At 39.0% G+C, this 25,552-nt stretch overlaps 1 protein-coding gene across 5 annotated transcripts in view; it reads right to left on the bottom strand.

Moving 5' to 3' along the window:
- Window positions 1-24,073, bottom strand: part of HECTD2 (HECT domain E3 ubiquitin protein ligase 2) — a 72,081-nt gene extending 48,008 nt beyond the window's left edge. For all 5 annotated transcript variants that reach the window (XR_006821315.1, XR_006821316.1, XM_046027886.1 and 2 more), the window contains exons 1-2: window positions 23,927-24,073; window positions 4,300-4,429 (exon numbers count right to left, since the gene is read on the bottom strand). Coding sequence is in view for 3 of the 5 variants with exons in the window: in XM_046027886.1 (XP_045883842.1) it covers window positions 4,300-4,429; window positions 23,927-24,064 (268 nt within the window). In the remaining 2 variants the exon portion in view is untranslated. The remainder of the gene's footprint in view (window positions 1-4,299; window positions 4,430-23,926) is intronic.
- Window positions 24,074-25,552: the final 1,479 nt, after the last annotated feature.

The following is a 25,552-nucleotide window of genomic DNA, read 5'->3' as shown; positions in this document are numbered from 1 at the left end:
CTCACAACCCATGAGATCATGACCTGAGCCAAAAACCAAGAGTTGGATGCTTAACTGACTAAGACACCCAGGTGCCCTGCTTTTTCCTGGATTTCTAAGTTACAGCCCAACGTTGTTCTTTTCCCTCCTTCAGGACTCTCTTTTCTTTCACCAACTCTTCTTTTAATGAAGGTATTATCCAAAACTACCCTTGGCTCTCTTCCTTTTTCTATGTTTCATTAGCTAGGTAAGTTCACTCGGGGCAAGCCACTTAAAACTCTCTGTGGCTTAAGTTTCCTTACGTTTGAAATAGGAAAAGGATTCCAACCTTCAGTGGTTGTAAGGACTAAATGAATTCCTATATGTACCACACTCAGAACCATGAGTGGCACAGAGTAAGCACCGTATGAAGCTGCTGTTGTGGCTGCTGTCACTGCTTTAGCACATTCACTCTGAGAGCGATCTCCTCTGTCCTGGGTTCTCTCTTGTTTGACTCTCTGCAATAGAGTTGACCGTTTAACAATGTGGGGGGTCAGGGGCACGAACCCCTCATACAGTTGATATGATTTCCCTGATATGAGGACGTGGAGATGCAACATGGGGGGTTAGGAGGATACGAGAAGAATAAACGAAACAAGATGGGATTGGGAGGGAGACAAACCATAAGTGCAGTTGAAAATCCATATATAACTTTTGACTCCCCCAAAACTTAATTACTAATAGCCTACTATTGACTAGAAGCCTTCCTGATAACATAAACTGTTGGTTAACACATATTTTGTACATTATATGTAACAAAGTCTTAAAATAATAAACTAGAAAAAACAAAATTTTAAGAAAATCACAAGGAAAATACATTCACTGTACTGTACAGTATTTATTGAAAAAAATCTGCATATAAGTGGACTGCATATAAATGCAGTTCAAACCTATGTCATTCAAGGGTCAACTAACTGGTCAACTATACTTCTAAGAATCACTACTGGACATGGGAACTGCCTGGAGCCTGAGGGGATTACAAAGGTATTTATTCCTTCATGGAACATACCATCTGAGATTATAGTATTCAAATGATAATACATAAGACTGGGTGACTTGATAAAAGGTAATAACAAAAGAAAACCTAATTGGAAAGTCAAAAAAGGGAAGAACTATATCTGGTTGGAGAGAATCAGCAAAGGTTTAATAAATAAGTAGCTCTGAAGGATAGATAGGATGTGTCAGGTAGAAAAGAGGGAAGAATGCATTCCAGGCAGTGGGAACAAGCTGGCAAAATCTCTGAGGTAAGGTATGAGGCATCCAAGAGAATAGCTAAAATGTAGTTATATGTAGGAGAAAAGTGGGAGCTAACATTGAAAAGCTGTCATATTTTGAATGTCCTTGAGTGTCAAGGTAAAAATTTTTTATTTAATTTTGGAAGCATTAGGGAGTATGAAGATGATGCAATTAGAGTTGTATGATTAATGTGATATGATTTAATCAGGAAAGAGAAACAAGTCAATCAGGAATTTCCTCTATCTGTCAGATAGAGGAACAAGAGTTTGTTGTCACAAAATGTGGACTGGATTTTGGTTCTAACACTTAACAGCGACCCCAGCCAAGTCATTTACCCTCTCTCAGCCTATTTCCATACTTATAACATGGTGTGATAAATAGAAACTAAGATGGCCCTCATGAGTCTCAGCTTTCTGGTGTTCTGTCAGGATTACATTATATTACATGACAAAAGGGACTGTGCAGATATAAATAACTGGTTGATGTTAAAATAGGGGGATTATCCAGGTAGGCAAAACCTAATGACATGAGACCTTCAGAAGCACAGAATTTTCTCCCACTGGCTGCAAAAGACGAAGTCAGAGAGACTGGAAACATGAAGGGGATTCCACACGAGGGCTCCTGCTGCCGGCCTTCAAACAGGAAGCTACAGCACTCCGAGAGGTCTGTGGGTGGAGGTGGCAGACTGTGTAAATGGCCTGTTTAGGAGCTGAGAGCAGCCCCCCTGATAGTCCGCAGGGATTCTGCCTGCAACCTGAAGAGGCTTGGAGGAGGATTCTTCCCACAGAGTCCAGCCCAGCCAACACCCTGTGAGACTCTGAGCAGAAAACACAGCCACACTCACCAAGACCTCTGACTTAAAGAGCCATCAGCTAATAAATGGGTGTTGCTTTTAAACCATTAGGTTTGTGGTAATTTGTTATATGTAAATAGAAAACGAATATAATAGGAATTCTAGTATCTATTCTATTTTATGTGATTGTTGCAAGGCTCAAATAAAGTAACGTATACACAAATAATACACAAATATAGTTTATAGTTGTTATCTAGTTAACAAGTCTAAAATATGTATCATTTCTCTCAACTCCTCTCCCCATCAAATAGGCTCATTTCCTTTATTTCTTTAATGGTACCGTAATTACAGCTTTGCTTTGTTTTGTTGTGGGTTGGGGGTCTGACTAGTGGCTCCTTGGAGTGAGCCTGAGGTGAAAGAATATGTGTGTGTGTGTATATGTGTGTGCGTGCACTATGAGTGCATAAATAAAAGAAGAAAGAAGTCATCAAAGGCAAAGGCTGATAAATGAAATAAGGTAAATACTGACCTGCAAAAGTGTAGAATATGGGTCTAGCATGAGCATGGAGTGTCAACTGAAAATCTGTGTGAGAATAATTTATGCCACACACAGCTATGGATACAAGCAATTTACCAAAAACTATGTCCTTAAACTCTAGGTTTATTTTGTGTTGTTTGGACATGTATAGGGACATTTAAACCTTCACAGATTTCTTTTGTTATAGGCCAGGAGAACTTAAAATTATGCAAGTAATGGATGTTTCCCGTGACAAAACAATACAGAGTTGTATAAAGAAATAAAGCATATTTATAATATACGGCCAGTTCTACTTTCCTGAGGAAACCATTAAACTGACTGGTGGGCATACTTCCATACCTCTTTATATGCTTGAAGAAGTATAAAATGTTTCCCTACTCTTAAAAAACCTGGAGTCATTTTCTACCTATTATATGTAACTTGTATTTTTCATTTTACAGTGTACTGTGGGTACTTCTAGACACTTTATACACATATCACATTTTTCTTAATAGAGGCGTAGTACTCCAAGCCACCCATTCATAAAAGTGCCAATTTTCACATTCCTTAGACAACATCACAGATATAAATCCTTTCATTCTCTGCAACTGCAGAGGAAAATGTTAACTTCTTATTGTAACTTGTACTTCTTTAAATACAAGTGAGATCGGGCAACCTTTCACACGTGTAGTTATTGCTTACATTTCCTCTTTTGATTAGACTGTTCAGATCCCTTGCCTTTTTCTTCATTGGGATATTCATTTCATTGTTTTATTAATAGTCTTTATGATCAAGGATATGTTTCTCACAGACTATGGCATTTGTAGATGTTTATAGTTTATGATTTTAAAAAGTTCCCATGGAAGTTTTAAATTTTCTTATATACTCAAACTTGTCAATTTTTTGTTTTATGGCTTTTGGCATTATCATGCCAAGAGATTTTTTTTTATATATATAAACAACCTCTTGTGTTTTCTTCTAGTACTTCTGTAGTTTAAAAAAATCTCAAGTTATTATTTTTAATAGGTTAACTAGTCATCCTAATTCCATTTTTGAATAATTGAATAGGACTTATATACTACATTTTTTACTGATCTATTTGGCTCTCTTTGTGGCAGCACTGCAAATATAATAGCTTTATAATGTATGTACTACAGAGGAATGGGCTTCCTCATTACATTTGCTTGCATCTTCTTGGACACTGATTCTTATAGATCACATAGGCCATCATTGTCTTAAGATCCTACACCCCTGCAAATACAAAACTGCTGAAAAATGTACTAAATGTAGAGAGTAAACTGGGCATACCAGACACCTTCATGTTTTTCCATCCCATGGCCTTTTAGTCTTTTGACAAAGTTTTTCATACAGGTTTAGCTCACTTTCTTTTAGGTTTATTTCTAAGTATTTCATTTATTTTCCATCAAGTCTTCTAATTGATTATTCTTCAAATAAAGGAAATCTACTGAATTTTCATATATTTGTATGGTGTCTGGCTGCCTAACCAAATTCTATTATTCACAAGCTTTGTATGTCATTCATACCTTACCCTAGGTAACAGTCACTAAAAATAACAATTTTGCTCCTTTGTGTAAATATTTATACAGCTTATTTCTTGTTCATATTGTATTAATTAATTTCATCTACCAAAAAACTACTTTTTAATAGTTTGATAATATTTTTTCAGCCAAAATATAAAGACTATGTGTACTTTCAATAGTCATTATTGTTTTACCATTCTTGATGTTAGGGAAAACAAGATGTGTAGGTGAACTTCTGTTTTCAGCGGCTTCTTTCTTCTGGTTAACAGTTGAAATAAAACTGCTAAAAGAGGAAATTTGGCCTTTGGATCCTCTGTCCAAACCCTAAAAACAGAGAAGTTAACATTGCAGTATAATTCCCACTAGCTATATTTAAACTATTTTATTGCAGAAATCATAAACAGTTAAACAGAGATTTTAATTTGATGATAGATACATGACATACAGATAAAATATATAACACTGACTTACCTTTTTTAGGACCAAATTGTTTTAAATATAAAATGAAAATAGTTGTATCATGCTTACAAACTGATAAAGTTTGGAAACAGGGATATAAATAGTATCTTCCTTATGGGGTTACTATGAGGTCTCATTGAGAAAACGGGTATCAAGTAACTGGCATGGCCCCTCGTACACTGTACATGCTCCACTCATGTTAACGGGTCTTTTACCTTTGTGTTTTGGTAACACTATTTTTATGAGCTCCACAAATATTATTTTCAATAGTTAACACGCATGTGATATTTCATATGTTGATTCATTGAAGGTTTTCTTTTCTTTTGATGCAACTTTAACAGTTCAGGTAAAAAGATAAACCCTTTAGAGCTCATTTCTTTCTATGCACTGTGACTATACTTTGGGTGTACCAGGATTAAAAAAAATAATGCTAATATAATAAAAGGTGATAGGTGAAAAACCCACAGCTAATATCATCCTAAATGAGGAAAAATGGAGAGCTTTTCCTCTATGGTCAGGAACAAGACAGGAATGTCCACTCTCACCACTGTTGTTTGACATAGTAATGGAAGCCCTAGCCACAGCAGTCAGACAACACAAAGAAATAAAAGACATCCAAATCAGCAAAGAAGTAACACTTTCACTCTTTGCACATGACATGATAGTAAACATAGAAAACCTGAAAGACTCCACCAAAAAACTGCTAGAACTGAAAAACGAATTCAGTAAAGTCGCAGGACACAAAATCAATGTACAGCAATCTGTTGCATTTCCATATACCACTAATGAAGCAGCAGAAAGAGAAATTCAGGAATCAATTCCATTTAGAATTGCACCAAAAATAATAAGCTATGTAGGCATAAACCTAACCAAAGAGGTGAAAGCCTATACTCTGAAAATTATAAAACACCAATGAAAGAAATTGAAGGTGACACAAAGAAATAGAAAGATATTCTGTGCACATGGACTGGAACAACAAATGTTGTTAAAATATACTACCCAAAGCAACCTACATATTTAATGCAATCCCTACCAAAATATCAACAACATTTTTTTTTTCCTAACGAGCTAGAACAATCCTAAAATTTGTATGTAAATACCAAAGACCTTGAATACCCAAAGCAATCTTGAAAAAGCAAAGCAAACCTGGAGGCATCAAAATTTCAGACTTCAAATTATATTACAAACCTGTAGTGATCAAGACAGTATGGTGCTGGCACGAAAACAGACACATAGATCAATGGAACAGTATTGAGAACCGAGAAATAAACCCACAACTGTATGGTTAACTAACTTGCAACAAAGCAGGAAAGAATATCTAATGGAAAAAAGACAGTCTCTTCAACAAATGGTGTTGGGAAATTTGGACAGCCACATGCAGAAGAATGAAACTGGACCACTTTCTTACACCACACACAAAAATAAATTCAAAATGGTTGAAAGATCCTTGAAAACACAGGCAGGAACCTCTGGCCTCAGCAGCAACTTCTTAATAAACATGTCTCAGGAGGCAAGGGAAACAAAAGCAAAAGTGAACTCCTGGGACTTCAATAACATTAAAAGCTTCTGTACAGCAAAGGAAACAATCAACAAAACGAAAAGGTAACCTATAGAATAGGAGAAGACATATCTGATAAATGATATGCAAATGGCATATCTGATAAAGGGTGAGTACCCCAATTTATAAAGAACTTATAAAACTCAACACCCCAAAATGAATAATCCAATTAAAAATGGGCAGAAGACATGAACATACATTTTTCCAAATAAGACATACAGATGGTCAAAGGACATATGAAAAGATGCTCAACATCACTTATGAACGAAATGCAAAGCAAAACTACAATGAGGTATCCCCTTTTACCTGTCAGAATGGCTAACAACAACACAAGAAACAATAGGTGTTGGAGAGGATGTGAAGAAAGGGAAACTCTCTTATACTGTTGGTGGGAATGTAAATTGGCACAGCCACTCTGGAAAACAGTATGGAGGCTCCTCAAAAAGTTCAGAATAGAGCTACTCCACCCATCAATCACACTACTAGGTATTTATACAAAGAAGACAAAAATACTAATTCAAAGGGATACATACACCCTTATGTTTACAGCAGCATTATCTACTACAGCCAAATTATGGAAAGAGCTCAAATGCCCACTGACTGGTGAATGGATAAAGAAGATATGGCATAAGTACACACTGGAATATTACTCAGCCACAAAAAGTGTGAAATCTTGCCATTTTCAACCATGTGGATAGAGCTCAAGTGTATTATCCTAAGTGAAATAAGTCAGAGAAAGACAAACATCATTTGATTTCACTCATATGTGGAATTTTAGAAGCAAAACAAATGAGCAAAGGGAAAAAGGAGAGAGAGGCAAACCAAGCTCTTAACTATAGAGAACAAACTGATGGTTAGCAGAAGGGAGATGGGTGAGGTGATGAGTTTGGGTTAAATAGGTGATGGGGGGAGAAAAAGATAACACTAAGCCCTTAGGAATCCACAGGTGCATCTGACAGTACAATCTTCCTATAGCACAGAATCTATCCATTAACACACTTTCCACAAAATAATAACCATAAGGTCCATAATATGTAATTCATCTGTATTTTATAATTATAAATAAAATATTATCAGGCCAATATTCAGTTATAGAGCTACCTCAGGGTTTATTCTCAGCTCTCTTTCCAGCTTACTGATGCTTAACAGAATACAACTTCTTCCTTAATATTCACTCCCTTACTCTAAAGGTAATTTCTTTGCTTTCACAATAGTTTCCTTTTCCTCTCCTCCTCCCTAATCCACTGTATTAATTTCCATTTGCCTTTTCAGAATCATCTCATACACCATGTAGCAAAAACATTCACGATTACCAAGAACTGACTCTCCCACATTTCCTGCTCTCCTAGAGATAAATGGGGCCAACCGATTCATTCTCATAGGGCCACGGGTAGAAATTTTGTTTGTGTACTGACTAGATTTAGGCTCAGTGAAGACTGATTAATATTTCTGCTAGGATTAGTCTATGTGATCCAGCCTATTATATATATTGCCTAACTAAAATCATCTTATATGTGTAGGATATGAATCCAGTTTCAGAATCATAAACCGTATCATCTAGGGTCTTGTACAAAACCTACAACGTGGTAAGTGGCTCAACAAATGACTATTCCTATGACAACAGCAGAGTAAAACAAGTCACTTACTGCATACTTGCTACAGGCTTGGTGCTATATTAAGTACCTTCACATACCATTCCTATGAGATATGTATTTACACCCCACTTTATGAATAAGGAAACTGAAGTACCAAGCCCAAGTTCACAGAGATGGTAAGTAGGAATTCAAACTCTGAATGATCCTGAAGTCTGTATCCTTAAACCACCATATATCAAAGTCTCTCAATATAGTAGCCATCACTTATTAAGAATTTATCCTGTGACAGTAGGTATTTTACACATATCAGCTTGTTTCCACAACAACCCTTTGTGACTATTAACCTTCTCGTCTTTTACAGATATATGCTGAATGAAATTTGATAGCTTTAGGAACAACTCATGTAAGTAGAGGAAATCAACATAAGGAGAAAAACTAAGTGTATTCTAAGGAAATGGTGTCCTAGCAATCTAGGAAAGACTCAATAGTTTATTTTCCTACTTCTTCCTCTACCCCTTCTCAATAAAAGAAGGTCCCAAAGAACATTGTTTAGCTCACTTGTGGAATTTCTGAATAATAAAAAAATAATGAGTAACTGATTCAATCAACTAAGTCCATTTTGCAGCTATCAACTCAACTCTCTAATAGTTGCAAAATCTTGGTAAATTGTAGCAATACACTCAAATTCACAGAACTAGTATGTTGATTTAGGAAAATAAAATAAACTATTTGTAAAAGTAAATCATTCCTTACTATAAATATTAGGATACTTAAATAAGAATTTTATTAAATACCCAGGCCAAGTTTGCTACTTGTATGTTTTGTGCTACAGAACATCTTAAATACTAGTGGGAACAAATGTCAAATTTGATCACTATATATTTTGTTTATATATATATATTTCATATATATATTTATATACAATAATTAATAAAAATAACAAATTTATAAAATGAGATCAATGAATGGCCTCCCAGGAATGAAGCTATGTTGACTTAGCTTTAAATATCTTCAATAATTTAACATACCAAGGGCGGGTTTTGTTTTTTCACTGGTAACTGTCAAAGACAGCTAGCTGTTACCTCAGACTGAGCAACATAGGATTTAGGGAGCAGTGTGGTTGAACCAAAATCAGAAATGGAGAATGGCCCAGTTTAGATGAGACTGAAAGATAGGCAGGAGCCATATCACGTAGCCCTCAAGCTATGGAACAGAGCTGATGTGCTGGGTGGAAGGAGAAGGGAACAATCACTGAGGACTTCTAAGCAGGGAGCGACATGATCACATCTGTATGTTCACAAGGTTACTCTGTCAACAGTGTAGAGAAGAGGCTAGAGGGAGGAAAACTAGAAGTGAAACCAGGCCTTGGAGGACCTTTATATCAGGGGAAACAAAGTCTGAACCAAGACAACAACAGGAATAGGGAACGAAGAGTCGTGGAAGGCTGGGCCAAAACAATGGCAAAATGTAACAGCTACTTCCGCTTTAAATGTGAAGTGTAATGGGAATCACAGAATCCTCCCATAGACTACAAAATAAACAACGTAAAATGCTTTCTTTCCAAGTTCAGGAGAACAGGCAAACTTTGACATCTCACCATAAACAGGGTATATGATTTAAGAATATGTAAAAACTTGAAAATTCTAGACTGGGTTTTATAAGAATATGATTTGTGAGTGACGAGAAAAGGAATCAACACTCACTAAGCAAAAGCATGTTTCTCATGCCAAAATAATGGATTTTTCCCTAACTGACAGGGTTATCATTATGTCACTGTTATGTAGTAACTGTTGTGCAAAACTAATAGAAGGACAGATCTGTGGGAAAGAGAGGCATACCTCCTTTTGTCACTCTTTATCGCATTTTGCAGATACTGCATTTTTACAAATTGAAGGTTTTGGAAAACTTGGATCAAGAAGTCTATCAACACTACTTTTCCAAAGCATTTGCTTACTATGTGTCTCTGTATCACATTTTGATAATTCATGCAATATTTCAAACTTTTTCATCATTATTGGTGATCTATAATCACCTATTGATCTATAATCAATATATGATGATCTATAATCAATGATCTTTGAAGTTACAATATAATTGTTTTTGGGACACCACGAACCACACTCATAAATAATGGCAAACTTATTTGATAAATGGGTGTGTTCTGACTGCTTCATGGACCGACTATTCTCTCATGTACTCCTTCTCCATGGGCATCTCTATTCCCTGAGACACAACAATATTGAAATTAGGCCAACTAATAACCCTATAATGGGTTCTAAGTATTCAAGTGAAAGCAAGAGTTACACCTCTCACTTTATAGCAAAAGTTAGAAGTGATTTGGCTTAGGGAAGAAGATACACTGATGTATGAAATAAGTTGAAAACTAGGTCTCTTGCACCAAAGAGCCAAGTTGTGAATACAAAGGAAAAGTTCTTGAAGGAAATTAAAAGTGCTATTCCAGTGAACACACAAATGATAAGAAAACAAAACAGCCTTACTGCTGATATAGAGAAAGTTTTAGAGATCTGGATAGAGGATCAAACCAGCCACATTTCCTTAAGCCAAAACCTAATCCAGAGTGAGACCCTAACTCTCTGCAATTCTATAAAGGCTGGGAGAAGTGAGGAAGCTACAGAAATGTAGAAAGCCAGTAGAGGTTGCATCATGAGGTTTAAAGAAAGAAGCCCTCTCCATAACCTGAAAGTGCAAGGAAGCAGCGAATGTTAATGTAGAAGCTGTAGCAAGTTATCCAGAAGATTTCGGTAAGTTAATTCAAGAAGGTGGCTGCACTAAGCAACAGGTTTTTCAGTGTTATTTCAGATGAAATAGCCTTCTACTGGAGGAAGAGTCATCTAAAACTTTCATAGAAAGGAGAAGTAAATGTCTGGTTTCAAAAGATAGGCTGATTCCCTTTCTAGGGGCTAATGTAGCTGGTGATTCTAAGTTGAGGCCGATGCTTGTTGACCATTCTGAAAATTCTAGGGCCCTTAAAAATTATGCTAGATCTACTCTGCCTGTGCTCTATAAATGGAATAATAAAGCCTAGGTGACAGCACATCTGTTTACAACATGTTTACTGAGTATTTTAAGCCCAATGTGGAGAGCTACTGCTCAGAAAAAAGATATCTTTCAAAATATTACTGCTCATTGACAATGCACCTGGTCATTCGGGAACTCTGATGGAGAATGAATTGAGCGCTATCTTCAGGCCCGCAGCTCACGGATCAAGTCATTTTGAATTCTCAGTCATATTTTAAAAATACGTTTCATGAGGTCATAGCTGCCCTAGATAGGAATTCCTCTCATGGATCTGGGCAAAGTCAAATGAAAACTTCTGGAAAGGATTCACCATTCTACATGCCATTCAGAACTTCTGTGACTCATGGGAAGAGGTCAAAACAGCAATATTCACAGGAGTTTGGAAGAAGTGGATTACAACCCTCATGGATGACTTTAAGGGGTCAAGACTATGGAGGAAATAACTGCTAATGTGGTAGAAATAGCAAGAGAACTAGAATTAGAAGTGGAGCCTAAGATGTGTCTGAACTGCAATCACATGATAAAACTTGAACAGATGAGGCATCACTTCTTATGGATGAACAAAGAAAGTGGTTTATTGAGTTGGAATCTAGTCCTGGTGAAGACTACTGAAATGTCAAGAGAGGATGTAGATTAGTACATAAACATAGTTGAGAAAACAGAGGCAGGGTTTTAGATGATTGACTTCAATTTGGAAAGAAGTTCCACTGTGGGTTAAATGCTATCAAACAACATCACATGCTGCAGAGAAATCATTTGTGAAAGGGAGAGTCAACTGATGAAGCACACTACATTGTCTTATTTGAAGAAACTGCCATAGCCACCCCAACCTTCATCAGCCACCAACCTCGCTCACCAGTCAGTAGTTATCAACATCAAGGCCAGATCCTCCACCAGCAAAAAAAATTATGACTCACTAAATGCTCCGATGGTGGTTAGCATTTCTTAGCAATGAAGTGTTTTTAAATTAAGGCATGTACATTGTTTTTTAGATATTATGCTTTTATACACTTAATAAGGTACAGTCCAGTGTCAGCATAAAATTTTATGTGCAGTGGGATATAAAAAAATTGATTTGACTTGCTTTTTTGTAATCTTTGCTTTATTGCAGGGGTCTAAACTAAATCTGCAGTATCTCCGAGGCCTGCATGATATGAGCTAACAAAGAAGATAAAGGATCAATAGCCAAGGAGATATGAAATGCAAGAAAAGGTGATGTGTTAAAAATGAAGGGAGGATCAAGTTTTAAGAAAAAAATGTGGTCTATGATGTGAAACAATGGAGAATGGTTAGATCAAAAGTATGCCTACTAGAATGAACAACTAAAATCTTTGGGACACTGCAGACAACAGATTCAGGGGAATGGTGGTGGCAGAAACTCTATGAACTGGACTAGTGAATGAGTGGGAAGTTAGGAAATGGAGGCAATGAGCAAGGATTGCTCTGTCCAGAAGCTTTACAGAAGGGGAGAAAGGCCAGTGGCTGGAAAGCTGTAAAGGTTTGAGGGAAGATACACTGAGCCTGTTTCATGGCTGCCATATCCAGTGTTTGCTTCTGTAGTCCCCAGTGCACTGTTCCTATTTTTTGTGCAGGAATGGCCATGGGTGGGAGCAGAGATAGGAACTCAACAAAAGGGCAGCCATCTGTAGCCTGAGTGGCTACCCATTAGGGTGGTCTGGCATAAAGGGCATTGATGCTTCCCAGTATGTAATCAGAAGGAGGTCTTTCCAGATTTTAGATGAAGGAATATGGAAAGGAGTGCCAGCCAAGAGTGAGAGAATAGCAGGGGCACAGAGAGCCGCCAATCTCTGTTCCAGTTTGCTTTTTGGTTCTGATCTATGTATATGTATCATTCCAATAAATCCCCCTTTTTCCTAAGGGAAGCACACATGGCCCAGCTTTCTGTTGCTTGTAATAAAAAAAAAATTTAAATGACATGGAAAAAAATCCTTGGTCTACTAAGTCTCTTGTTTTAAGATGGCTATGTTCTTGATAATTAATACTTGAAATGACTTGATACAAATCATCGGCAATTTCAGAGGCTGACAGTACATCACAGATCAATAAAAGGAAACTCACAAAATAGTCATTGCCCTACACTAGCTTGTACAATAGAAATCTTCCACATAACCTAATACTTTCACAAGAAAAAACAGGGCAGCATGTTGTGCCATGGTAAACTAAAAATTAGAGAATCAACTCAAGAAGCCATTGGGTATTGACATCAAACATCAGACTAAATTAAAGGTTAGAGAACATTTCTTTATGAGTGTTCTAAGAATTGGATCTACCACAATTATTACATCTGGTTTCCTGAGGAGTTTTGGAAATGCAATCTAGGAGTCCTACAGAAGGAGAACACTAAGGATGAAGCCCTGGAATGTGGCCAGCCCATAAGCAGTGGGCTGGATGTGTTGAAGAATAGAGAGTAGCAGGATACCCAACCAGCTGTTACAGATTGAAGATCAGCACAAATAGGGAACACAGAGAAAAAAACACCAAGAATTCATTGAGGAAAAAAACTCAAAATATTTAAACCTGGCATAATAAATAGTAGACTTAACTCTAGGCAGAGGCTACCACAGATTTAGTAAATAGCAAAAAAATTTAATGTAGTAATTACATAACTAATCAAAAATCATATTTCACAAATACCTACCATGGACCTCAATGGTCTCTTTGACTATTTATAATCACAAATAATTTCAAAAAATGTGAATAAATACCTAGGTTATCTGCTCTGCTATTTGTAACATACGATATTGTTGACCTTATTTTAAATTTTTATATAAATTCCTGAGGAACAAACTATACCTGAGTTAAATTTCTGATTTCTTTATCATATTTTTCATCAGGTGCTAATAAGAAGGATATCCATGATATCTTTTGTACTTAATACCAAGTTCTATCATATTCAAAATTCTGATAAAATTTACCTTGCTAATCCTCTATTCCCCAAAAGCTGCTATAGAAGATAAAGCATTTTTGTTCACATCCTAAACCAATCACTGATAAAAGAATAATATGCTGGCTCTGTTCCATCATGAAACACCTTTTAAAGCCATAATATCTCACTACCTTAGGGTCTTTGAATAAAAATATTTTAAATTAAATTCCTATATCTATAAAATTCATTATTCATAACATATTTTAAATATATTTAATTAGTTTTGTGAACAAGCTGGGAAATGCTTGCATTTTAAAATATATCAAGTGAAAATTAATATTACAGTCTAGCTATTTAGACCATCTGGCAGAAGTTTTACTTACTGAAGAGACAAACACTAGAAATGGACTCTGCATAGAGCTCTGTGGTGAGGTCAGTTCTGGATGCAAAGCTGTCACAGGGATCCAGTCAACAGGACATGCTAAATTGTGTTCAGTATCTTCTATTTGAGAGGTATGTAATGTATTTTAGAAAATGCTTCATACAATAAATAACGATTTGGCATTCTAAGATGTTCGATAATACTTGGTTAGTTGGAAAATACACAAGTGTAGAATACTTGTCATCAATAATGCCAAATATAAAGCAAACAAACAAAATTCAACATATAGTAGTGGTTCTCAAACTTTCTGGACTCAGGATCCCTTTACACTCTTAAAAATTATTGCATGTATCAATTTCTTTTAAGATAACAATAAACCCATAATGGAAAATGTATTTTCTCAAACAACAACAACAAAAATCTTAGTGAGAAGAAGGGCATTACATTTTGCAAATCTATTTTAACATCTGGTTTCACAGAAGACAGCTGGATTCTTCTGCTTCTGCATTCAACTTGTTGGAATAGCAAGCCATGTATGCTTTCGAAAACTACACTCTATACTCGGGAGAATGAGTGGAAATAAGACAAGACAAATAACATCTTAGTACCCTAAAAGTAGTTTCAACCTCATGGACCTTTATAAGGATGTGGAAGATAACACTTTGAGGACTGCTACAATAGGGATAAACAATGATTAAAACTAAGAATGGATTTAAGAAATGTTGGGAGGACAAGAAGATATCATCCAGATCTGCACTAATATGGCCATTTGCTAAAGGGGCCATGGAGCACTTGAAATGTGCTAATCCAAACAGATACCTAGTAAGTGTAAAATACACAATTTTCAAAGACGTACTATGAAAAAGAGGTAGAGTAGTTCAGCCAGTGTCTATACTGATTAAATATTGAAATGGTAAATTTCTGGATACATTGGGCTAAATAAAATACATTATTCAAAGTAACTTTACCTCTTTATTTTTATTCTTTTTGATTTAACTATTAGAAAATTTTAAATTACATATTATTTACATTATATTTCTCCTGGCAGAGCTGATCTAGACAGATGAAAACATATTTTCCTAAACTAGATCCAATACAGCATACAATCTTAGGAAAAAGAACAGAATTATTACTCTGATTGAGAGTATCCCTACATCATTTTTGGAAGAAGGGATTTGCTGGAAAGGTAGTGAATTTAAATATGGTATAAAATACTCTATAGACAAAGAATAAAAGATACCTGAATGAATAAAGACTGAGTGTCTTGATTTGGTAATTTCTGATATACATATAGATCTATATAGATACAGATTGATATATATCTATATCTCACAGCAATCTATACTTTGGGCCATACCTCACTGAAATGTATTTTTCAAATCCAAAGATAAATATTTCAGCAACAGGTTAAGTGCTCCTAATAGAATGCACAATGTATATCATTCAGTATCAATGAGTCAAGAAACTACCTATAATGCATAGAAAAACTACAAAGATTGAGTGGCTTCCTGTGGTATCGAGCAAAGGCTACTGTGTCAAAAGAGAGGTGAACAAATGTACATTTATATGTTTTAAGTTAAAATAAAAAACATCTAAGATAGTCTCCTATACCAACTTTTTATAGAAACTGACCTAAATTACCAGGGAGGGCCATATCAGCTGAGAGGCCTCAACTGTGTTTAGTCTACAAAGGAGACTATTTTTAGGCCCTGTTACTGGGTAAAGATACTTTTTTGTATGTTTTTTCACGGCTCCTATTAGGATGCTGGGTTACAAAATCAGAAGTGCTAACTCTGCTGGACAGACGTCTAGGAAGATGTGAAAAGTTAGCTACTTGCAAGGTGTGAACTTCCCTCCCAAACAAAGTAGCACCAGTCCAAGTGGAATTGCTTTCTTTAAGTGATATAAATCACCTCTTTCAAAGGAGAATAGGAAATAAGGATTCGGATTCTGAAACAAAATTCTAACACCAAAAAAGTCACAATGCAATTAATCTTATAAATTACTGAAAACTAACCCTACTTAATATAAAAAAAAATGTTAGTCCTGAAACAAAAAATTCAGTGTTCACTCAACAGGAAGGCAAGGTGGCATAGGAGATTTTATTCACTTATTTTACAACATAGAAAAAGAAAAAAAAATGGCATCAATAAATTACTGTTATACCGCAAAATACCACATTTAAATTGTATGATTAATGGAATCACAATTCCTCAACCAATTTGCTCTTCTTTAATAAAAGTATGTGGATAAAAAACAAGTTAATTTGGAATAGAGCTTTCTTTAATGACTAGGCTCAGACTTCAGACAGACTTTTCAATTCAGTTGAATTAGTAAAATTTCAATAATTTCTATTTTTCAAAGGCGTATTTGTCTACTACAGTCATTCCCCAAAACATGTTTTTTGTCTGCTTACCAAAATGTCACTAAGTTACAAATATCAACTAAGGAACAACTAATCCGTCATGTAAGGTTTAGCAGTCTAATATTTTTGCAATGCAAGAAGGAATCCTTCACCCACAGAGTAAACTCATACCAGAAAAACAAAACAAAACAAAACAAAAACAGGAGAAAAAAGTAGGGAAACCAAAGCTTCCCAGAGCTTTCTCAGCTCCACCCACTTCCTCACTTGTCTTCTGTTAATCTTTCTCTCTCTTCCTCAACTCACACTAAAAATAAGCAAGTTAATTTCCAAACACTATGCCTAAATAACCGCCACTCTGGCAACACTGGCTGTACCCCCTTTACTTCTATTTCTTTTCCTTTTAAAAAAAAAATTTCAGGGCACCTGGGTGGCTCAGTGGGTTAAAGCCTCTGCCTTTGGTTTGGGTCATGATCCCAGGGTCCTGGGGTGGAGCCCCGCATCGGGCTCTCTGCTCAGCGGGGAGCCTGCTTCCCCCTCTCTCAGCCTGCCTCTCTGCCAATTTGTGATCTCTCTCTGTCAAAAAAATAAATAAATAATCTTAAAAAAATTTTTTTTTCATATGAACCTTGGCATACACCAGCCCTAAAAAGTTCAGAGAATGCATAATGTCCTTTAATTCAGTGTGTGCATGTGTGTGTGCACACACGTGAATGCGCCAGTGTGCACGCACACCGAAGGAAAGGAGAAGGAAGATGGGGTGGTACAGGATGGGAGGCTTGATATAAAAGGTTATGAAGGAAAGTACCAAAGCCATAGAACAGACTGAGAAAGAGTGGGCTGGCTTAAAAACAGCTCCTCAGGGGCGCCTGGGTGGCTCAGTGGGTTAAAGCCTCTGCCTTCAGCTCAGGTCATGATCTCAGGGTCCTGGGATCAAGCCCCGCATTGGGCTCTCCGCTCAGCAGGGAGCCTACTTCCTCCTTTCTCTCTCTGCCTGCCTCTCTGCCTACTTGTGATCTCTGTCTGTCAAATAAATACATAAAATATTAAAAACAAAACAAAACAAAACAAAAAAAAACAGCTCCTCAGCTACAGATGTTGGTTTGTAAATAACAATAACAACTCAGCAGGGAGCCTACTTCCTCCTTTCTCTCTCTGCCTGCCTCTCTGCCTACTTGTGATCTCTGTCAAATAAATACATAAAATATTAAAAACAAAACAAAACAAAAAAAAACAGCTCCTCAGCTACAGATGTTGGTTTGTAAATAACAATAACAACAACATAATAAAAATATCATCATCCAACATTTATTGAGTGCTCACTTTGTCAAGGCTCTTTCCTAAATGCTCTATGTGTATTAATTTAGTCTTCTCACTTACCCTATGAGGAGGGTTCAGTATCATACAGGGCACTTTTGGAGGTGTCCTGCTCACAACTTACAATGACCACTTTTCTCCAATTGTTACATTTAGTCAAAGCACTTGTGTCTTAACATTCTGAATTAGTTATGAATGAGAGAATAAGCAGGCAATGACATAATGGCTGGGCAGTTAAAAAAAAATTGTTTGCCTGTTGACAAACAGACTTTACAACCCACTCAAAATTAGAGACACCCTGGATATGTATTTATATAGCTATCACCCTGCTTTTTAAAGTCTCAAGACTTTCAGATTGTTTTTCTTTAATGAAATTGCTTTATTTTATATAGAAAATTCATTCATTCATGCCATCATTAAAACTGACACTAACAGCTATCCTAGAACACATTTTCTCCTCCATAACAATTCTATCTCTGGTTAACAAAATTTTGAACTTGTCAATTGTCACTAGACCACATCTCTTTTCAAAAAGAACAAATATTGCTACAGGTGCAGGTTCTTTGAACCTCACTGTCCAGACCATAAATACAGTATATGGAAAATGCATGGGTTTCCGAGCCAGAAATGTCTCAATTTTAAACGAAGCTCTGCTTCTTGCTATTTTACTCTTTGGCAAGGAACAGCTAACCTCTCTGACTTTCAGATTCCTGTTCTATGAAATGAGACTACCTTCCTCACCATCATAGTGGTGGTTGTGATTGGTTTTGGTTGCAATCTGACTAAATAAGACATACAGGGAAGATGCTTAGCATAGAGTAGGTACTCAAATACTAGCTATTATTTATATTACTTATATATATTAAACATATACATATATATTTTTTATAATATCTGTGGTTTATTAAGTTGCTTAAAACACCTCTGGCACCATAGCCTTCACTCTTTTCTGTATCACTTCTTGTTTAGGACAAAATGGACAAAGGGCATAAGCGTCTCCATGTATGAGATTGTTCCAAACACCTAGATGGGCAGGGTTTATGTGAGGTCACACACACATGTCTATTTGGAATGTTACTGGCTGGATTGCCTTTCGATGTAAACATTTTTCTCTGAGATAACTTCTCTGGAAACTGCAGAATCCTTTTTTAAAATCAATCTTCCCTCTTTTCCATTCTATTGCCTAATAAGGTTCCACATCATGTGGGTTCTTCCATCCCTTCCTGCTATCACATGGCCACCGCCTGAGCGGATACACCTGTTTACCTTGGGTACCAATTTCAAACCTCCTTCTTTGTACTCTTCCTTCTCCCCCTCCAGGCTAACTACCACTAATCACTACCATGGATTTCATTATGTCATTCTGATGTGGAAAACAGAGGCAGAAGAAAAGTTATTAAATTTCCTTACTATCCAGAGCCCACTGACAAGTCCTTGAAACAGGCAGAGTGACGTTCCTCTAAGGACTCAACTACTTCCACCTTAATACTGTGCTAAGGGCAAAAGGCAATCTCAGCCAGACAGCAACCCCACCGCCCAACCCAACCAGGATCCTGTAAGTCTACATTAACATACAGAAATTCCTTTGGAAACTTCCTTTATCTCTAAACCCTCCAAGATACATGCTGGCAATCATCCCCAAACATAGGGCCCACCAATATATATGTGAAGGGTCTCATGATTAAGGTTTTATTAGACGGTAATAACCTTTTCCCAACAACAGCTAGACCCTCAGGGTCCTGGAAACCTTGCCGCCAAAATTCCTTACAGACTTAAGCCATCCCTGACCCCCTTCTAACTTACAAGTATATAATGGACCATTCCTCACAGCTCCAGGCCAGCAGGAGCTCTTTCTGCCCACGGGTCTTGTCCCATGCTTTAATAAACCACCATTTGTACCAAAGACGTCTCAAGAATTCTTTCTTGGTTGTTGGCTCCGGACTCCACCCCACTGAACCTCACTTATATTCTAAAACTTCATCGGTTCCTCTATTTAAGCAACTCCAGTGGCTTCCCACTAACCACCGTGGGGGAGAAAGTCCATACTTCTGTGCCTAGTGATCTGGCTCCAGCCCTCAAGCAATCTTTCTTACCTCCCACAAGTTCCCAGCACGCTTCCATTGGGCTCACTGTATTACTCCCTAATGCTTTTCCTTAAGCCTTGCTCATGTTGTTTTCCCCACTGGATTACTTACCCACTTTCTTTCGCCCATCCAAATCCTATCATCCTTCAATGGCCAGCAGGCTTAAATAATTACCTTTACTTTAAGGCCTTTCTTCACAGTTCTGAACACATTGATTTCCTTTCTCTGGTCTCCTATAGCGCAAATTGTTTCTATGGTTCATTGTGACTTATACACATTGCTTTGCTTTGTTATGTTTCCATGTGTAAGCCTTGCCTCCTCTGAGGCAGGCATTTTTTTTAAAACCATGTTTTTGTGTTTTCTGTAGCATCTAGTCCAAAGCTAAACATAATAGATGTTCCATAACTGGCAGTTACATTTTAGCTAGTGGCTTCACCAAGCCCATTTATACATACCTGACACAATGTATATGAACTTATTCTTGATACTCACTTCCTATCAAATCCTCTCTATAAACTTTGAAATTTCCCTCAAAAACCTTCCCCTCACCTTCCACCTACTTGACAAGTCTTCTAGCCTTCACTGTGGCCAAACTTCCCTTTGAAATCCTAAACTGGTTTCCTCCATTTCCCTTCACCTCTCTGACTTAATTAAATCTAGCTCTTGCTTGAAGACATTTCATTCTTTGCTAGAACCCATTTCATACATTTCATTCCTTGCCATCCTATCCTGTGGAGAACTTCCTCCCTTTTCCTGCTCACTGAATTTAAATGTTGAAGTAGACAGTCAAACTCAGCCTCACTTGCCACTATTATTTTTTTTAAGATTTCATTTATTTATTTTATTTGACAGACGCATGAGTGCTCGCAGGAGCTGGGGGGAAGAGAGGGAGACAGAGAATCTCAAGTAGACTCCACACTGAACATAAAGCCCCATGCAGGGCTTGATCTCACAATCCTGAAATCATGACCTGAGCCGAAACCAAGAGTCACTTAACCGACTGAGCTACCCATGTGCTCTGCCACTATTATTTCTGCTCTTACTTTGGCCATTTTCTTCTTCCCTATTCACCATTTTTTTCTAACTTCTGTATTATATCAATAACTAATTTACAATATTCTCCTCCACTCAAATTTGTCCAACTCAGTAAATTCAATGTTCACACCACCACCCCTTTGCATCTATGTCCTGCTTCCATTAGTCTCCTCAACTCTGTGGACTTGCATCACCTCTCCACAACAGCAAGGCCAACCATGCACGCTGATGGTTTTCTGAGGTCTCTATCTTGAGCCTCTTGAGTGTCTCCAACTAGAACCACTTTAACCAACATTTCTCTCAGTTCCCCCACCGCCCTTGATTTTTGCTGTGCCTGACTCAATCCATACCTTTCACCAGTCCATTTCAAATGTTGCTCCATAGATTAAGAAGACTTGAAGAAATGTAGTTAAAACACAGATTTCATGGAGCTCTTAATTTAGTATTAAAGCATGAATTTTCAATCTTAGCTACATCTGAGAATTTAAAAGACGTCTGAGAGTGATCCACAGAAATGGATTTAACTGGCTTGCAATTGAAACTGGACAATGATGGCTCTAAAATTTCCCAGGTGATTTTACTCTGCTTCTCAAAGTTTGAAAACTGGCGCTCTGAGGTGAGATCTGGGAATCAGGATTTTAACATGCTACCAGGGAAACTCTGGTTAGTCAGGTTTGACACCACTGTGTTAGGGACTTTCTGGCTAGAAGGGGCTTCCTTCACACTTCGGTGGTCTTAGGATCAATCACTTCAGGGCTGCTTTTTCCAGCACCCTCAATCCCACACCTGCATATTTTTTTACACTTCCAGGATATAGTCCCAACTCTTCAAGCTTTCTTAGGGCATCATAACCTGGCCTTCTATTTATTCTAGGGAGCTGTCACTCTAAATTATTTCCAACTCCCGTAAAAATGTAATAGAATGGTTTTCAGAAAAAGCCAGTAATATAGGGTTACATTAATTGAGTCATAAACTCAGTGTACATAGAACTGTTCACCTATGGTAAAAAGAATCACTAAAGTGTCCCAAAGAAAAAGTTGATTTTTCGGCAATCAGGTTCCTAAACAAACCTCCAGAAGCTTCATCTAGTCCACAGTGGAGGCTGAAAAACAGCCAACAGGCCACAAACCGTTTTTCTCTGTCCCTCCACACCAAGGCTTTCCCCACCTGCTGGTGATCTCAGACATCATCCCAGCTCTCCTGCCCTCTGGAGGACCAAACACATATTATCTTCAATTTTCTTTAATTCAAGGTTTCAAAAAACTTATTGAACTCTATTCTTGTTTGACTAGTAGTAAAAGTTCATAATCCTTTATTCACACTTTTGAAATCCTATAAGCTATTAAAACTGAAAGGTTTTTGTACCTCATACCGTGACAAAACATGTACCTGACCTGAACTCTGACAATCCAGCCTGATCTGAAAGGATATAAAGCTATTTATACTTAAGTCTGACTTTACCTCTCGTAGTCTGAATACCCATACATTTCACTGCAGAACTACTGACATGCTTGATTGTCAAGAATTAGCCAGGACCTTACAGCAGATATTATATATGACATATGTACCAAATTGCCTTTCTAAAATCTGAAAAACTCTAAATTCCCAAACTCCGAACTCCAAGTTTTTCAGGAAACAGTCTGTAGACCTGGGTCCACAGTATATCAGTTTCTCCAAGTTTTTATTCCAAACCTTCAATTTTTCAGTTAAACCGAGATAAATATGTTTTGGGGAGGGTGCTCAGTTGAGGACAAAAACTCATTCATATAATTGTTTCTTATAAGCATATGCATTAATTGTTTTAAACTGATTTAAAGAACTTTTAAAACACTGTCTTCTTGCGAGTTAAGAATGTCTTGGATAAACTCTGAAAGCCTAGGTTACCCACACAAGAACTGGGTCTGCAAGCAGTTGGGTTACAAATTCCTTTAAAGCATCTCCCAAAGTGTTTTCTAACCACACACAACTTCAACTTACCACTCAATTCTAGCTATATTTTAATATGTGTGTCATTTTATTACTGTCCACACTTCACTGCAGTGATTTAATGATCAGAACTTGTTCTAATAATTTCGTTATCACAGTCCCTAGATATTTTTTAAAAACCTACAGAATCAAAACATTATTCCTAACACTTTAAAGAGTGAGCTATTTTAGTAACTTCTTAGTCATTTAAGAGGGAGGTTTTAAGAAATGAGTTGCAAGTAGGAATAAAGCAAATGCATCATGTTCTCTAAACTTTTACTATTTTGTCAAACACAGATGCATGACAAGTCATGGCCTTTAAATGTACCCAAGCAAACTTTCAAAAAGTATTTAAATGTTATGTGAAATAAAAATCTCAAAAATCATATTAATTTGTGTGTGTGTGTGTCTGTGTGTGTGTGTGCGCGCGCGCGCCAAAGTAACCAGAATCATAACCACCAGTAAAAACAGGGAAGGGGGGCTGTCCCATTACATCATCTGGCAATATGTAGTTTGAAGCCTTAGAGCGCTCTCCAATTAATCCTTAAGAAAATCCAGCTGGGAAATCATCCCTGTCAAGCTTAGATAACTTGAGTTTAAATAAAAGGTTAAAAAAGCCTCCCCACCTTGCGTCACATGTCTGTACCATATGAAAAATAAAACCATCACTGAGGCATCTACCTCCCACTATCCTGACAGCAACGGAAAGGTCACAATTAAGTGGAACTCGCCGCACAGTCTGTTCAATCCGAGGGGGGAAGGGAAAGAAAATCGAAGACAAGGGGGGAATCTCCGCGCCCTCAAAGCACGCAGGCACCTCGGTGGAAAACCCACTCCCCTCTGCCTGCTACGCTGCCCTGACCCAAGAGATGATAACGTGGACTCCAAAAAGCCGGTCATTTCCTTAGAGAAAGTGCCCCCCCCCCCCCGCAAGCCAGACAATAACCGAGAACAGGCAGCGGACGCGGCCACCCCAACGTTTCCCGATTGTCGAGAAGTGTCCACACACTCCACTGCGGCTCGGGGAAGGATGGACGGGCGCATCTCCGCGGGCGGCCTCGGGGGTCGCCGGGCGCCCCCTGCCTTCCCTCCCGACGCCCGCCGTCGGGGCGCCCCGCTGCCCCCGCCAGGCACCTACCGCAGCAGCTCCGGCGCCCGCCGACACGATGGGCGGCAGCTTGTCGCGCTCAGGCTCCTTCCCTTTCCTCTCGTCCGGAGCTGCCGCTGCCACCTCCGGCGGCGCGGCGGGCGAGGGCACCCGACCCGCTTCACTCATGTCGGGCCGGGCGGCGGGAGCGCGAGGCGGCGGCGGCGGCGGCGGCGGCCGGGAGGCTGCTGGGGCTGGCGCTGCTGCCGCCGCGGCCGCGAGAGGGCTCTGGGCCGCCGCTTCCAACCGCCGCCGCCGCACCGCCCCCGCCCGCGCCCGCGCTCGCGCTCAGCCCCGCGCGCGAGCCCGAAAGCCCCGCCCTGCCGTCGCCCCCGCGCGCGCGCCAGGCCCGCGACCGCCGCTCCCCGCGGCCCCCGCCCTCCTCTTGCCTCGGCCGCCCCCGCCCCGCCGCGCGCTCGCGGGCCGCGGGTCGGGCTATCCTCCGCTGCCAGCCTCGGCCCCCGAGGTCTGGAAGAGGAGGCGCCGCGCCCGACGTCTGGCGGCCATGTTTGCCGACGGTTGCCAGACCCGGCGAGGAGGGGTCTGCTCTAGAGGGTCCGGACTGAGGGGACAAGGCGAGGCCCGCAGAGGGTCGGGCCGGGAGTGAGAGCGCCGGAGAGGCGCTGGTTGGCACGGGGTGGGCGCGGCAACGTCGTCTGCGCGGACGACCCTGGTCTGGGTCGTCCAGACCCGTGGGACTGGGCTGATGGCCTTTTCCCCCCAGCGCCCACAAAACCGTCTGCCTTAGGGTCACTGATTGTCCTTGCTACCCCTGGCCGCCCGCCTGCTCCAAGAAAGGCGGTCTCGAGCCTGCGCACCCTCAGGCGACAGCCTTTCCTTTCGTAGCAGACCAATTCTTTCCAGATGCCAAGAGCCCCCACCTACAAAGGAAAAACCTGGGGGTGGGGGGAAGTGAGACGTCGTGGACTCCACCTTCTCCATCACAGGGCTGCACGGCCAGGCCACACTTTCCATTCCTGTTCCTTTCGTCCCCCCTTTGACTGCCAAATCCGCCTCTCCCTTCCCGTCCCCACGCGCCTACATCTCGCTCTCTCCCTGCATCTCTTTCCTGCCTCCTATCCTTGCTTTGTTCCTTTCCTTTTATAAGTTACAGATGGACGGACTCAAACTTCGCTGTTGCTCAGACTCATATTCTTTAATGTCAGATCATTAATATGGGTAAGAACTTTCAAACTGAAGAGGAAAGCTTTTAATCATAATATTAACACCACCCCCCCATCCCACCCCGCCAAGCCACACAGACAATTTCCTTTCCTTTCTTGTCGCCCCCTCCTTTTCCTTTTCTCAGTCTACTGGAGCAGCGGAGACACCTGCAGAAGAGAAGGGAGAGAGTACGAATGCGTTGTATCGCTTATTAAAAATAGGGACCTTCTCGACATTTCAAGTGTTCAGATTTTTAGGCTGTGGCTTTGTTTTGTTTGAGGTTGAGTGAATTTTCAGATCGAGCATACCCAGATCCAAATGTAAGAACCAAAAATATATCCGAAACAAAGCCGGAGATGATGTTTGGGTTATCTGTTTTACATAATTCAGAATTATTAGCATAACTAAGTACGAGTTAAAAATGCACCCTGAGATGAGGTTGCCTATTTTTCA

The sequence above is a fragment of the Meles meles genome, chromosome 13, assembly GCF_922984935.1.
Source record: "Meles meles chromosome 13, mMelMel3.1 paternal haplotype, whole genome shotgun sequence".
Taxonomy (NCBI): domain Eukaryota; kingdom Metazoa; phylum Chordata; class Mammalia; order Carnivora; family Mustelidae; genus Meles; species Meles meles.
The sequence above is the reverse complement of the archived record's forward strand: the minus strand, read 5'-3'. Positions and strand labels throughout refer to the sequence as shown.